The 16,199-nt window shown below is 47.6% G+C and overlaps 1 protein-coding gene across 2 annotated transcripts in view; it reads right to left on the bottom strand.

The window, feature by feature from the left end:
• Positions 1–16,199, bottom strand: part of atat1 (alpha tubulin acetyltransferase 1) — a 62,145-nt gene that overhangs the window by 27,883 nt on the left and 18,063 nt on the right. For both annotated transcript variants that reach the window (XM_038815295.1, XM_038815296.1), the window contains exons 6-7: positions 7,207–7,308; positions 3,829–3,874 (exon numbers count right to left, since the gene is read on the bottom strand). In XM_038815295.1, the coding sequence (XP_038671223.1) occupies positions 3,829–3,874; positions 7,207–7,308 (148 nt within the window). The remainder of the gene's footprint in view (positions 1–3,828; positions 3,875–7,206; positions 7,309–16,199) is intronic.

Raw genomic sequence — 16,199 nt, 5'->3', positions numbered from 1 at the left:
TAAGGCAGCCATCTGCCATTATCCTCTGTCTCCTACAGCTCAGCCATTTTTGAATCCCCTGTACCCCACATACATTTACCTTCTTTATAAGTCTCCCATGTGGAATCTTGTCAAAGGCTTTGCTGAAATCCATGTAAACTACATCAACTGCACTACCCTCATTTGTTAGACATGACCCGATAAAGCCATGCTGACTATTCCCAACAAACCTTGCTTCACCAAGTGGTGATAGATTCTCCACTGATGTAAGCCTCACTGGTCTGTAGTGCCCTGGCTTATCTCTGCAACCTTTCTTAAATAGTGGGACCACATTAGCTGTTCTCCAGTCATCTGGCACCTCCTTAAAGAATTAAAAATTTGGGTCAGAGCCCTTGCAATCTCCTCCCTCGCCTCCCACAGCATCCTGGGACATAATTCATCCGGACCTGGAGATTTGTCCACTTTTAAGCCTGCCAACACCTCTAATACCGGGCCACTCGCTATGAAAATTTGCTCAAGAACCTCAAAGTCTCTCTCCCAGAGTTCCATATGTACTTCCTCATTCTCATTGGTGAAGACAGGAGTGAAGCATTCATACAACACCCTATCAATGTCCTTTGGTTCCACCCATAGATTTCCCTCTTGGTCCCTAATGGGCCCTACTCTTTCCCTGGTTAACCTCTTCCCATAGATACTTATAGACAATCGGGATTTTTCCATACTTTTACCAGCCAGTGCTTTCTCATACACCCTTTTTGCTCTCCTAATTGCTTTCTTAAACTCCATCCTACACTTTCGGCACTCCACTAATGCCTTCATTGATTTATTCCCTTTGCACTTGCCAAAAGTCTCTCTTTTCCTTCTCGTCGTATCGACGGTCTCCGGTCATCCATGGTTCTCTGGGCTTGTTTCTCCTTCCTATTACCCTAGAGGGAACATGTTAAGCCTGTACCCTTAATATGTTCAATGCTCAATATATTTCGGTGTCTCTCCTTTAACATTTAAGGGGGGGGGGGGGGGGGGAAAATGTGCGGTTGACCAGTTTTAAGAGTTTTGCTGCACTAGAATTTAGAAGGTTAAGGGATGATCTGATCGAAGTATTCAAGATATTAACAAGAAAAGCCAGGGTAGATAAAGATAAACTATTTCCACTGGTTGGAGATTCTAAAACTAGGGGGCATAGTCTAAAAATTAGGCTAGGCCATTCAGGAGAGATGTTAGGAAGATGTTCACTCAAAGGGTGGTAGAGGTCTGGAATTTTCACCGACAACAGCAGTTGAAGCTAGATCAGTGTTAATTTTAAATCTGATTGTTAAGCAAAAATATATTAAGGGTATTGGAGTTAGGTCACGAATCAGCCATTTCATTGAATGGCGGGACAGGCTCAAGGGGCTTTGGCCAGTTCCTATGTTTTGGCAACATGCAAGGACAGGCCAACACCTCTTGTATGCAGAATTGAAGAGATCAAGAGCGGCTTGAAAATCTGGTGCAGAGTGGGTAACGAGCACTGCAGTGATCCGCAAACTGTAGATCATTATTGTCCATGATTCATAGAATTTACAGTGCAGAAGCTGGCCATTCGGACCCTCGAGTCTGCACCGGCCCTTGGAAAGAGCACCCCACTCAAGCCCCCGCCTCCACCCTATCCCCGTAACCCCACCTAACCTTTTTTTGGACACTAAGGGCAATTTAGCATGGCCAATCCACCTAACCTGCACATCTTTGGACTGTGGGAGGAAACCGGAGCACCCAGAGGAAACCCACGCAGCCACGGGAGGATGATGATGGTCAGTTTGGTCTGAGCACAGAAGCGACTGAGGTTAAAGAGTTTCCCATCTAGGTTGCATATAATACTCTCACCCGAGGGAAACTGATTTTTGGTTAGATGAATCACCACTGTCGGGACGACTATAAATAGTATGGGGGCCATCACACAGCCTTGTTCGATACCGGTCCAGGTTTTGACGGTGTCTGTTTCAGATCTCCAAGTCAAGACTGTCCATCATCATGAAGCAGTTGCCGGTTTGCGGTGAAGTACCTTGAACATCCAAATGTTTGCAGCACAGTCCACAGAGCTTTGAGATTCATTTGAATCCAACATTTTGCTCATGATGGTGAATGCAATGAAGAGTTGCTGCTATTTTTAGAAAATAAATTTAGAGTACCCAATTATTTTTTCCCCAATTAAGGGGCAATTTAGCGTGGCCAATCCACCTAACCTGCACATCTTTGGGTTGTGGGGGGGAAACCCAACAAACATGGGGCGAATGTGCAAACTCCAGCCAGAGGTGCCAGGGGCTGGTTTAGCTCACTGGGCTAAATCGCTGGCTTTTAAAGCAGACCAAGCAGGCCAGCAGCACAGTTCAATTCCCGTACCAGCCTCCCCGGACAGGTGCCGGAATGTGGCGACTAGGGGCTTTTCACAGTAACTTCATTGAAGCCTACTAGTGATAATAAGCGATTTTCATTTTCATTTCATTTCCACACGGATAGTGACCCGGGGCCGGGATCGATCCCGGATCCTCAATGCCGTGGGTAGCAGTGCTAATCACTGCTCCACCATGCTGCCCGAAGAGTTCCTGGTATTGTCCTTTTTTTGTGGCACGTGGGCTACGATGGCTAGGCCCAGCTTTTGTTGCCCATCCCTAATTCCCCATGAGAAGGTGTTGGGAGTGCCTTCTTGAAGTGCTGCAGTCCACGTGATACAGGTACACCCACAGTGCTGTGAGGGAGGGAGTTCCAGGATTTTGATCCAGTGACATTGACAAAGAATGGCCAATATATTTCCAAATCAGGATGGTGAGTGACTTTGAGGGGATCTTCAGGTGGTGGGGTTCCCAGGTATCTGCTGCCCTTGCCCTTCTAGATGGTAGTGGTCGTGGGTTTGCAAGGTGCTGCCGAAGGAACCTTGGTGAGTTCCTGCAGTGCATCTTGTAGATGGTACAAATGTTTGTCGCTGGCGGAGGGAGTGAATGTTTGTGGAAGGGGTAGCAATCAAGTGGGCTACTTTGTTCTGGATGTGTAGAGATACTTTTTTAAAAATATAAATTTAAAGGACCCAACTCATTTTATTTCCAATTAAGTGGCAATTTAGCATGGCCAATCTGAATATCTTTGGATTGTGGGAAGGGCAGAACGGTGGCACAGTGGGTGAGCACTGCTGCCTCACAACGGCAAGGTGCCAGGTTCGATCCCGGCTCTGGGTCACGGTTGTCTGGAGTTTGCACATTCTCCTCGTGTTTGCGTGGGTTTCGCCCCAACAACCCACAGATATGCAGGGTAGGTGGATTGGCCATGATAAATTGCCCCTTAATTGGAAATAAAATTGAGTTGGGTAATTTAAATTTATATATTTTTTTTAAAGTATATTTTCTTCCTCGGCGCTGTGAGGCAGCAGTGCTAACTCACTGCGCCACCTGCTGCCAATCATCGGCTTTTGTGAAGTTGATTGAAAATATTGGCCAGGGTAAGATCCCTTGCTCTTCTCCCAAATAGTACCACAGGATATTTTGCGGCCACCTTAAGAGGGTGTTGGCCGAATGCCTCACCTGAAGGGTAGCACTTACGACTGCGCAAGAGTCCCTTACCACCGCACTGGGGACCGTCAGCTTGAATTATGTGACTTAGTTCTCAAGAGTGGGATGTGAAAGTACTGCCTTCATTCTCAGAGGCGAGTGCGCTACCCACTCGGGGAAGGGACGGAGGGGCTTGTTTAACAGGGAGTGGCATTTATCAACTCTGGACCAGAGCAGAGAGCACGGTGATCTCTTCCCACCACGTGAACCTCAACTGAATAACACAACACTGAAAACAAACACTATAGCGAACTATTACCCCATCATTACTCACAATGTCTGTCCCGGAAGAAACTTTCGAATACCACAAAGTTATTAACCTGAAACGAGAGAGAGGGAGAAGAGAGAGTGAGAGGGAGAAGTGGGAGAGAGAGAGACACACACAAAGAAAACGAACCCCATCAGTTAATCCGCCAAGTACTGAGAGGATTCTGCCGCTGCCCGCATACATTTATTTTCATAGCACCTTAATGTAGTAAAACACCCACAGGAGACCAAAGGTGACACCAGGTCACAAAAGGAGATGTTTGCTGACAAAAAAGGAGTCAGAAAGCAGAGAGGTTTAGATAAGAAGTTACAGGGCTTAGAGTCTAGGCAACTGAAAGCATGGCCACCAACTGATGTGAATCAGGGAGAGGCAAAAGGCCAGGTTTGTAAGAGTGCAGAGATGTCAGAGGGCCGGAGGTGAATGAAGGGATGAGGTTGAGGAGGGATTTGAAAACAAGGATGAGACATTTAAAAAATATTGAGGACTCGGTCGACCAAGAAGTAAAGTAGGTTAGTGAGTGCAGGGGACTGCAGGGAGGAGGGGGTGTGGGGAGACTAGGTCCGAGTTAGTATATGCACATGTAAGCAAGCTTCCTTTACGTATTCTGTACTGCAAAGCTCCAAAACCCTTCACATTTATGGATATTGTGCAGAGCAGGGTGTGATTCCAAAGCATCCATCGATAAGCAAACTAGTTACTGTGGGGCCGAGACAAGTGGACGCGGATCCTGAGTCTGCACCAATGTGGTTAAACTCACTACCGTGATTGTGGGATCACTGTAGTTCATCCTGATGTTTCATGGCATTTTTCTTTGGGAGGAGGGGAGGGGAACAGGTTAGGGAAAGCGGGAAAAGTTAGAACTGCCAATCTTGTTCCCTAGCTAAGAGATCCTTGCTACAACGTAAGCACACCTAATGCATCAAATGAAGTTGACCACGGCTGCCTCACTGTGCCGAGGACCCGGGTTTGATCCTGGCCCCGGGCCACTGTCGGTGTGGAGTTTGCACATTCGCCACGTGTCTGCGTGGGTCTCACCCCCATAACCCAAAGATGTGCAGGGCAGGTGGATTGGCCATACTAAATTTGCCCCTTAATTTGATTTTTAAAAAATAATTGAAGATGACACCTGGATTAACTGCGATGCAGTTGATCTGAATGTCTGTGTGTCATGTTTCTGGTGCTCCCTCTAGTGTCTAGCTAGTCTACGTGTATTTACATTAACCCCTTGTGTATTTACAGAGATGCATATCACCACAGCCTTCCCACCCCATTTCCTCTCGCCTGCCCGACCGCCTCACACCCTTCACCCTCCTACCCACCTGCCCCATTTACCCTCACTTGCCCGCCCGGCTGGCCCATTTACCCTCTCTCACCCAATCGCTCCATTTCTCCTTGCTTGCCCACCCAACCACCCCATTTCACCTCGCTCGCGTGCCCGTCCCATTTCCCCTTGCTCGCGTGCCCGCCCCATTTCACCTCGCTCACGTGCCCGCCACATTTCCCCTTGCTCGCATGCCCGTCCCATTTCCACTCGCTTGCCTGCCCAACTGGTCTACTTTCCCTTGATAGCCCGACCTCTCCATTTCTCCTTGCTCGCCCACCCAACCACCCCATTTCCCCTCACTCGCATGCCTGCCTCATCTCCCCTCGCTCGCCTACCCCATCGCTTGCCCGTCTGACTGTCATATTTCTCCTCGCTCGCCTGCCCGACTGCTTCATTTCCCCACACTCGCCCGCCCGATTTCACGTCGCCCGCCCGCTCCATTTCTCCTTGCTTGACCGACCGCCCCATTTCCCATCGCTCGCCTGCCCGCTCCATTTTCCCTTGCTTACCTGCCCATCCAATTTCCCCTTGCTTGCCTGCCAGGCCCATTTCCCCTCACTTGCCCGCCCCATTTCCCCTCAACTCGCCCGGCCGCCCCATATCCCCTCAACTCGCCTGGCCGCCCCATATCCCTTGCTTGCACGCCCCCATTTCCCCTTGCTTGCCTGCCCCCATTTCACCTCACTCTGTAAGAAAACCCCACTCTTTCTTTCTCTCTCATGGGTTTATCTAACTTTCTAACATTGTTGGAATTCTTGGAATGACGATTCTCCTCTCTTTGATGCTCGTCAAACTTTTTGAAACAGAATGGTACAGTATTATGTAAATGGTGACAGATTGGGAAAAATGCCATGAAACATCAGGATGAACTACAGTGATCCCACAATCACGGTAGTGAGTTTAACCACATTGGAGCAGACTCAGGATCCGCGTCCACTTGTCTCGGCCCCACAGTAACTAGTTTGCTTATCGATGGATGCTTTGGAATCACACCCTGCTCTGCGATTCCTTGTACATCGGTCAATGAAAGCGAGCATGCAGCTACAGCAAGCAGTTAGGCAGGCAAATGGTATGTTGGCTTTCATTGCAAGAGGACTTGGGTACAGGAACAAGGATGTCTTACTGCAGCTGTTCGTGGTCTTGATGAGGCCACACCTGGAGTACTATGAGAGATTTGGTTGCCATAGAGGAAGTGCAGTGAAGGTTCACCAGACTGATTCCTGGGAAGGCAGAATTGTCGTACGAGGAGGGATTGGGTTAATGAGGCCTGTATTCACTGGAATTTAGAAGAATGAGAGGGCATCTAATTGAAACATATAAAATTCTGATGGGGTGGACCGACTGGATGCAGGAATGTTGTTTCCGGTGGCCCGGGGGGGGGGGGGGGGGGGGGGGGGGGGGGGGGGGTGTCTAGAACCTTGGATCACAGTCTCAGGATACTGAATGAGTCATTTAGGACCGAGATGAGGACACATTTCTTCACTCAGAGTGGTGAACCTGTGGAATTCTCTACCACAGAAGGCTGTGGAGGCCACATCACTGAATATTTTTGAGGAAATGAATAGATTTGTCGCCTCTAAAGGTGTCAAGGTGGTAAGGGGAGAGCATGGTGTTGAGACAGAGGATCAGCCATGATCATATTGAATGATGGAGCAGGCTTGAAGGGCTGAATGGTCTACTTCTATGTAGAATTTTCTATGTTTCTATGTCTCCCGGTTTTGTGTCGCCCAGCACTCTGCCCCTCTAGTAAAAACAGAAAATACTGGAAGTTTTTAGCGGGTCTGACAGCATCTGTGGAGAGGGATACAGAGTTCACATTTCTGGCCGACGACCTTTACACTTGCTTGCTGTAACGCAAAGGACTTGCAGATTTAATCCCCGCTGAAGATATAACCACGTGGGTACATGGACCTCTCAAATCAGCGGCAATTCCCCAGATGCATCCTGGGCTTTTACCCCAGGAGTGGTACTAATGACATTCAAAGAATCACAGCCCCACTTACAGGAGGGATGCTGAAACTGCAAGCAATATCTAAAAGCAGAATTGTCACCTTGCTTACCTGAGGAATTGTGCTTGCTAGGCCGTAGTGTTTCCTGAGGAAGCAAAGGAACTTGCTGGAGGGACGATCAATGGCCAGGTGGTCAGGTTTAACACTTTCATACTGCAGCAAACAAAATATACAGGTGGATTTTGTTTCCAATTAAAAAAAGGTTTTACACCCAACAGGGATAGTCTCCACAGCCTCACTCCTCCCTATCTCTGAAAGCCCGACCAGATCTTTGCCCTCCTCCAATTTGGACGATTTCCATTGCTCCACCATTTGTCGGTCACGGCTTCAGCTGCGTAGGCCCTCAAGTTCTGGCATTCCCTTCCTAAACCTCTGCCTCTTTGCCCTTGTGGTGCAGCGGAGTCAGGGTTGGACTAGGTCCTTGAGTGAGGCTGGAGCTTTCTTCAGTTTTCAAGAGATGATTTAGGAAAGGAATATTTTTTTTTATTATAAAGTGTCATGACCACAAAACATCCTAAAGCAGTTCACAGGCACTGAAGCACTAGGGAAAACGTGGCAATCAATTTGCACTCAGCTAGATCTCACACATAGCAACGATCGCTAAGGGAAAAACATTTACTCTATTCTTGGTCGAGAATAAATGTTGACCAGGATGTTAATACTCACATTTAGTATATGATGGGGGAATCATACAGAAGCTTGTCTTTTACTTACAGCAACTTTACAGTATTCCAACTTAACAGAGATACAATCCATGTAAGATCCCCATCATAACTGTTCCAGTTGTGTCCATTTATACTCTCGGAGGTTGAGCCAATAAACATTACCTGTCTTTAATAAGGTAATCGGCTTAGCAATGTAACTGTCACAAACATACACTTGCTGATACGTAGGCACATTAACACAGGATATTGGAAGGAACTCCCCCAGTCCTCATTGATGAGGAGCCGTGGCTCCGATGGAGTGCATCCCAGAGTGCTAAAAGAGATGGCTAGGGAAATTGCAAATGCACTAGTGACAATTTACCAAAATTCACTAGACTCTGGGGTTGTCCCGGTGGATTGGAAATTAGCAAAGGTGACACCACTGTTTAAAAAAAGGAGGTAGGCAGAAAGCACGTAATTATAGGCCAGTTAGCTTAACTTCGGTAGCAGGGAAGATGCTGGAATCCATCATTAAGGAAGAAATAGCGAGGCATCTGGATGGAAATTATCCTATTGGGCAGATGGAGAATGGGTTCATAAAGGGCAGGTCGTGCCTAACTAATTTAGTGGAATTTTGTGAGGACATTACCAGTGCGGTAGAGAACGGGGATGGGATGTGGTATATCTGAATTTCCAGAAAGCTTTTGACAAGGTGCCACACAAAAGGTTGCTGCATAAGATAAGGATGCATGGAATTAAGGGTAGTAGCATGGATAGAGGATTGGTTAATTAATAGAAAGCAGAGTGGGGATTAATGGGTGTTTCTCTGGTTGGCAATCAGTAGCTAGTCGTGTCCCTCAGGGATCAGTCTTGGGCCCACAATTGTTCACAATCTACATAGATAATTTGGAGTTGGGGACCAAGTCCTATGTGTCCAAGTTTGCAGACGACACGAAGATGAGTGGTAAAGCAAAAAGTGCAGAGGATACCGGATGTCTGCAGAGGGATTTGGATAGGTTAAGCGAATGGGCTAGGGTCTGGCAGATGGAATACAATGTTGACAAATGTGAGGTTATCCATTTTGGTAGGAGTAACAGCAAAAGGGATTATTATTTAAATGATCAAATATTAAAACATGCTGCTGTGCAGAGAGACCTGGGTGTGCTAGTGCATGAATCGCAAAAAGTTGGCTTACAGGTGCAACAAGTGATTAAGAAAGCGAATGGAGTTTTGTCCTTCATTGCTAGAGGGATAGAGTTTAAGACTAGGGAGGTTATGCTGCCTAGGAGGCCATACCTGGAGTATTATGTTCAGTTTTGGTCTCCTTACTTGAGAAAGGACGTACTGGCGCTGGGTGGTGTGCAGAGGAGATTCACTAGGTTAATCCCAGAGCTGAAGGGGTTGGATTACGATGAGAGGTTGAGTAGACTGGGACTGTAGTCGTTGGAATTTAGAAGGATGCGGGTGATCTTATAGAAACATATAAAATTAAGAAGCGAATAGATCGGATAGATAGAACATAGAACGATACAGCGCAGTACAGGCCCTTCGGCCCTCAATGTTGCACCGACATGGAAAAAAACGAAAGGCCATCTAACCTACACTATGCCCTTATCATCCATATGCTTATCCAATAAACTTTTAAATGCCCTCAATGTTGGCGAGTTCACTACTGTTGCAGGTAGGGCATTCCACGGCCTCACCACTCTTTGCGTAAAAAACCCACCTCTGACCTCTGTCCTATATCTATTACCCCTCAATTTAAGGCTATGTCCCCTCGTGATAGCCACCTCCATCCGCGGGAGAAGGCTCTCGCTGTCCACCCTATCTAACCCTCTGATCATTTTGTATGCCTCTATTAGGTCACCTCTTAACCTTCTTCTCTCTAACGAAAACAACCTCAAGTCCATCAGCCTTTCCTCATAAGATTTTCCCTCCATACCAGGCAACAACCTGGTAAATCTCCTCTGCACCCGTTCCAAAGCTTCCACGTCCTTCCTATAATGAGGCGACCAGAACTGTACGCAATACTCCAAATGCGGCCGTACTAGAGTTTTGTACAACTGCAACATGACCTCATGGCTCCGGAACTCAATCCCTCTACCAATAAAGGCCATCACACCATAGGCCTTCTTCACAACCCTATCAACCTGGGTGGCAACTTTCAGGGATCTATGTACATGGACACCGAGATCCCTCTGCTCATCCACACTACCAAGAATTTTACCATTAGCCAAATATTCCGCATTCCTGTTATTCTTTCCAAAGTGAATCACCTCACACTTCTCCACATTAAACTCCATTTGCCACCTCTCAGCCCAGCTCTGCAGCTTATCTATGTCCCTCTGTAACCTGCAACATCCTTCCGCACTGTCTACAACTCCACCGATTTTAGTGTTGTCTGCAAATTTACTTACCCATCCTTCTGCTCCCTCCTCTAGGTCATTTATAAAAATGACAAACAGCAACGGCCCCAGAACAGATCCTTGTGGTACGCCACTCGTAACTGAACTCCATTCTGAACATTTCCCATCAACTACCACTCTCTGTCTTCTTTCAACTAGCCAATTTCTGATCCACATCTCTAAATCACCCTCAATCCCCAGCCTCCGTATTTTCTGCAATAGCCGACCGTGGGGAACCTTATCAAACGCTTTACTGAAATCCATATACACCACATCAACTGCTTTACCCTCATCCACCTGTTCAGTCACCTTCTCAAAGAACTCTATAAGGTTTGTGAGGCATGACCTACCCTTCACAAAACCATGCTGACTATCCCTAATCATATTATTCCTATCTAGATGATTATAAATCGTATCTTTTATAATCCTCTCCAAGACTTTACCCACCACAGATGTTAGGCTCACCGGCCTATAGTTACCGGGGTTATCTCTACTCCCCTTCTTGAACAAAGGGACCACATTTGCTATCCTCCAGTCCTCTGGCACTATTCCTGTAGCCAATGATGACCTAAAAACTATATCGAACTATATCTTTTCCAGTCAATATTAGGAAAGTTAAAGTCTCCCATAACAACTACCCTGTTACTTTCGCTCTTTTCCAGAATCATCTTCGCCATCCTTTCCTCTACATCTCTAGAACTATTAGGTGGCCTATAGAAAACTCCCAGCAGGGTGACCTCTCCTTTCCTGTTTCTAACCTCAGCCCATACTACCTCGGAAGAAGAGTCCCCATCTCGCACCCTTTCTGCCACCGTAATACTGTCCTTGACTAGCAGCGCCACACCACCCCCTCTTTTGCCCCCTTCTCTGACTTTACTAAAGCACCTAAACCCCGGAACCTGCAACAACCATTCCTGTCCCTGCTCTATCCATGTCTCTGAAATGGCCACAACATCGAAGTCCCAGGTACCAACCCATGCTGCCAGTTCCCCTACCTTATTTCGTATACTCCTGGCATTGAAATAGACACACTTCAAACCACCTACCTGAACACTGCCACCCTCCTGCGAAGTCAAATCTGTGCTCCTGACCTCTCTACTCTCAATCTCTCGCACCCCAAAACTACAATCCAGGTTCCCATGCCCCTGCTGAATTAGTTTAAACCCCCCCAAAGAGTACTAACAAATCTCCCCCCCAGGATATTGGTGCCCCTTAGGTTCAGATGTAGACCATCCAGTCTATAGAGGTCCCACCTTCCCCAGAAAGAGCCCCAGTTATCCAGAAATCTGAATCCCTCCCGCCTGCACCATCCCTGTAGCCACGTGTTTAATTGCTCTCTCTCCCTATTCCTCGTCTCACTATCACGTGGCACGGGCAACAACCCAGAGATAACAACTCTGTTTGTTCTCGCTCTGAGCTTCCATCCTAGCTCCCTAAAGGCCTGCCTGACATCCTTGTCCCCTTTCCTACCTATGTCGTTAGTGCCAATGTGGACTACGACTTGGGGCTGCTCCCCCTCCCCCTTAAGGACCCGAAAAACACGATCCGAGACATCACTTACCCTTGCACCTGGGAGGCAACATACCAAACGTGAGTCTCTCTCGCTCCCACAAAATCTCCTATCTGTGCCCCTGACTATTGAGTCCCCAATTACTAATGCTCTGCTCCTCTCCCCCCTTCCCTTCTGAGCAACAGGGACAGACTCCGTGCTAGAGTCCCGCACCCCATGGCTTACCCCTGGTAAGTCGTCCCCCCCACAAGTATCCAAAACGGTATACTTGTTACTCAGGGGAATGACCGCAGGGGGTCCCTGCACTGTCTGCTTCTTCCCAGTCCCTCTTACAGTTACCCATCTATCTCCAGTCTTTGGTGTAACTACTTCCCTGAAGCTCCTATCTATGACCACCTCTGCCTCCCGAATGATCCGAAGTTCATCCAACTCCAGCTCCAGTACCATAACTTGGTCTTGTAGGAGCTGGAGCTGGCTGCACTTCCTGCAGGTAAAATCAGCAGGGACACTAACGGCATCCCTCACCTCAAACATCCTGCAGGAGGAACATTGCACTACCTTCCCTGCCATCCCACTTAATTTCACCCAAGTTCTGGTAAACAAATATAAAACAAATAAAAAAATAATAATATAATATAGCACTTACCTGCTCACCCCAATGGGTCTTATTATTAGGTTAGAGGAGGAGGGCGGGTGGGAGACACTACACGTGTAGTGTCTCGGGTATCCTCTCCACCACAATTTATTGGCTAGGAGAAAATCCTTCCCAGAAGTCCGCGGGCCATTGGCGGATGAAAACAGAACTAGGGGGCATAGCCTCAAAATAAGGGGAAGTAGATTTAGGATTGAGTTTAGGAGAAACTTCTTCACCCAAAGGGTTGTGAATCTATGGAATTCCTTGCCCAGTGAAGCGGTTGAGGCTCCTTCATTAAATGTTTTTAAGAAAAAGATAGATAGTGTTTTGAAGAATAAAGGGTTTAAGGGTTTATGGTGTTCGGGCCAGAAAGTGGAGCCGAGTCCACAAAATGGCAGAGCAGGCTCGAGGGGCCAGATGGCCTACTCCTTTGAGTGTTGTGGGATCTTTAACTTTCACGTAGGATGGCAGACAAAACCCCGGCATGACGTCTCATCCAAAAGACGGCGCCCCCAGCAGTGCCGCACCTCCCGGTACTGGACTGGGGTAGTTAACCTGAAACAGGTGGCCGCCTGAACCAGTTCGCCAAAGGATGATGGATCATGGATGATACGAAAATTGGTGGGATGGGAAACAGCGAGGAGGATAACCTTCGATTACAGGAGGATATAGATGGGCTGATCAGTGGCAAATGGAATTCAATCTGGATAAGTGTGAGGTGATGCACTTGGGCAGGACAAACAAGGCTAAGGAATACATAATGAACGGCAGGATCCTGGGAAGCATCGGAGAATAGAGGGAACTTGGTGTGCACATACACCGGCCCTTTAAGATTACAGGGCATGTGGATTCAGTGGTTGAGAAGGTATATGGTATATTGGCCAAGGCATAGAGTTTAAGAGCAGGGAGGTTATGCTGGAACTGTATAAAACGTCAGTTAGGTCACAGCTATAGTATTGTGTGTAGTTCTGGAAGCCACATTATAGGAGAGATGTGATAGCGATAGCACTGGAAAGGGCGCTGAGGAGATTTACCAGAATGTTGCCTCGGATGGAGAATTTTAGTGTGAACAGAGATTGGATAGACTGAGGTTTTTTTCCTTGGAGTGGAGAAGACTGAGGGGGGACATTTTTTTTTTTTTTTAAATAAATTTAGATTACCCAATTATTTTTTCCAATTAAGGGGCAATTTAGCGTGGCCAATCCACCTACTCTGCACATTTTTGGGTTGTGGGGGCGAAACCCACGCAGACACGGGGAGAATGTGCAAACTCCACACAGACAGTGACCCAGAGCCGGGATCGAACCTGGGACCTCAGCGCCGTGAGGCGGTTGTGCTAACCACTTGGCCACCGTGCTGCCCGACTGAGGGGGGACATGATTGAGATGTATAAAATTATGAGGGGCAAAGGTAGAGTAGACAAGATGAAACTTTTCACCTAGGTAGAGGGATCAATGACTAGGGGGCGTAGATTTAAATTAAGGGGCAGGAGATTTGGAGGGTATTTGAGGAGAAACATTTTTACCCAGAGGGTAGTGGGAGTCTGGAACTCACTGCTGGAAAGGGTGGTTGAGGCAGAGAACCTCATAACATTTAAGAAGCATTTAGATGTACACTTGCGATCTCACAGTGTACAAGGCTATGGGTCAAGTGCAAGAGAATGGGGTCAGAATAGTTAATTTGCTGGCCGAGAGCGCTGACGACCCATGTTCGATTCCGGCCCCGGGTCACTGTTTGTGTGGTGTTTGCACATTTTTCCGTGTTTGCGTGGATTTCATCCCCACAACTTGAAGATTTGCAGGGAAGGTGGATATGTCATGCTAAATTGCCCCTTAATTGGAAAAAGAATAATTGGGTACTATAAATTGTTATTTTGACCGGCGCAGATGCAATGGGCTGTGGGACCTTTTCGTGCTGTAGACCCTCCAAACCTCCTGCTCCTTTTAATGTAAATCCGTGCCCTCTGGTCACTGACCCATTTTGCTTCTGTTGGTTTTCCCATAAGAATCTGTTCCCAGTCTACTTTGACCGGATCCCGTCTTATTCCTACTCCAATCCCCAATCCAAAGCCGTTTTTTTGCAGACCATCTTTTCCTTTTGGGGGCCTATAATACACGGCCAGCAATGTGATTACTCCCTTTTTATTCCTAAACTCTACCTACAAAGCTTAATTTGAAGACCCTTCCAAGATGTTGTCCCTCCTTACTGCAGTAACTGACTTCTGAATTAATAATGCGACACCTCCTCCTCTTTTATACCCCCCTGTCGCACGTCAAGATCCTATACCCCTATCACAACTCCACACGTCAATTCACACCCTTAACTCACCCCGTGTGCCTCCTTAGCCTCGCGGATGTTCTAACGTGTCTCAAGCCGGCGCTCCAGCTCCAGAGCTCATGTTTCTGCAGTTGGCAGCATTTCCTGTATGTGGTCATCTAGGATATGGTACATGATTCCCCACATATGACAGGTCACATATTCCACTCGGCTGACCTTACCTGCCAAGTCTTAAAACTTAAATGTACTACATCTTACTTGCTAATTTTTCAAATTACTAGATCTTAAAAGATACTTCTCTAACATTACCTTAGTCTCTTTCTCCAATTCTCGTTCAATTTACTTATTCTGTATTACTTAATATAATTGTTATGTTGTCTCCGACTTTTACTTAATTACTGCTTCCCAGTTAACTATTTTCAACTAGAACTGACAGTAGGACACCCGTTCCCACAATGCTTCACTGCAATGCTGACTGCAGGACACCCATTCCCAGACTGCTTCACTACAATGCTGACTGCAGGACACTGTTCCCAGACTGCTTCACTGTGATGCTGACTGCAGGACACCATTCCCAGACTGCTTCACTGTGATGCTGACTGCAGGACACCATTCCCAGACTGCTTCACTGCGATGCTGACTGCAGGACACTGTTCCCAGACTGCTTCACTGTGATGCTGACTGCAGGACACTGTTCCCAGACTGTTTCACTGTGATGCTGACTGCAGGACACCATTCCCAGACTGCTTCACTGCACTGCTGACTGCAGGACACCGTTCCCAGACTGCTTCACTGCGATGCTGACTGCAGGACACGGTTCCCAGACTGTTTCACTGATGCTGACTGCAGGACACTGTTCCCAGACTGTTTCACTGATGCTGACTGCAGGACACTGTTCCCAGACTGTTTCACTGATGCTGACTGCAGGACACTGTTCCCAGACTGCTTCGCTGTGATACTGACTGCAGGACACTGTTCCCAGACTGCCATGCTGACTGCAGGACACTGTTCCCAGACTGCTTCACTGCCATGCCGACTGCAGGACACTGTTCCCAGACTGCTTCACTGCGATGCTGACTGCAGGACACTGTTCCCAGACTGCTTCACTGTGATACTGACTGCAGGACACTGTTCCCAGACTGCCTCACTGCCATGCTGACTGCAGGACAATGTTCCCAGACTGCTTCACTACGATGCTGACAGCAGGACACCGTTCCCAGACTGCTTCACTGCGATGCTGACTGCAGGACACTGTTCGCAGACTGCTTCACTGTGATGCTGACTGCAGGACACTGTTCGCAGACTGCTTCACTGTGATGCTGACTGCAGGACACTGTTCGCAGACTGCTTCACTGCGATGCTGACTGCAGGACACCTGTTCCAAGACTGCTTCACTGCGATGCTGACTGCAGGACCCTGTTCCCAGACTGTTTCACTGTGATGCTGACTGCAGGACACTGTTCCCAGACTGCTTCACTGCAATGGTGACTGTAGGACACTGTTCCCAGACTGCTTCACTGCAATGGTGACTGTAGGACACTGTTCCCAGACTGCTTCACTGCGATGCTGACTGC

This window comes from Scyliorhinus canicula, chromosome 13 (assembly GCF_902713615.1).
Source record: "Scyliorhinus canicula chromosome 13, sScyCan1.1, whole genome shotgun sequence".
Taxonomy (NCBI): Eukaryota; Metazoa; Chordata; class Chondrichthyes; order Carcharhiniformes; family Scyliorhinidae; genus Scyliorhinus; species Scyliorhinus canicula.
Note: the sequence above shows the minus strand (reverse complement) of the source record. Positions and strands in the feature narration are given on the sequence as shown.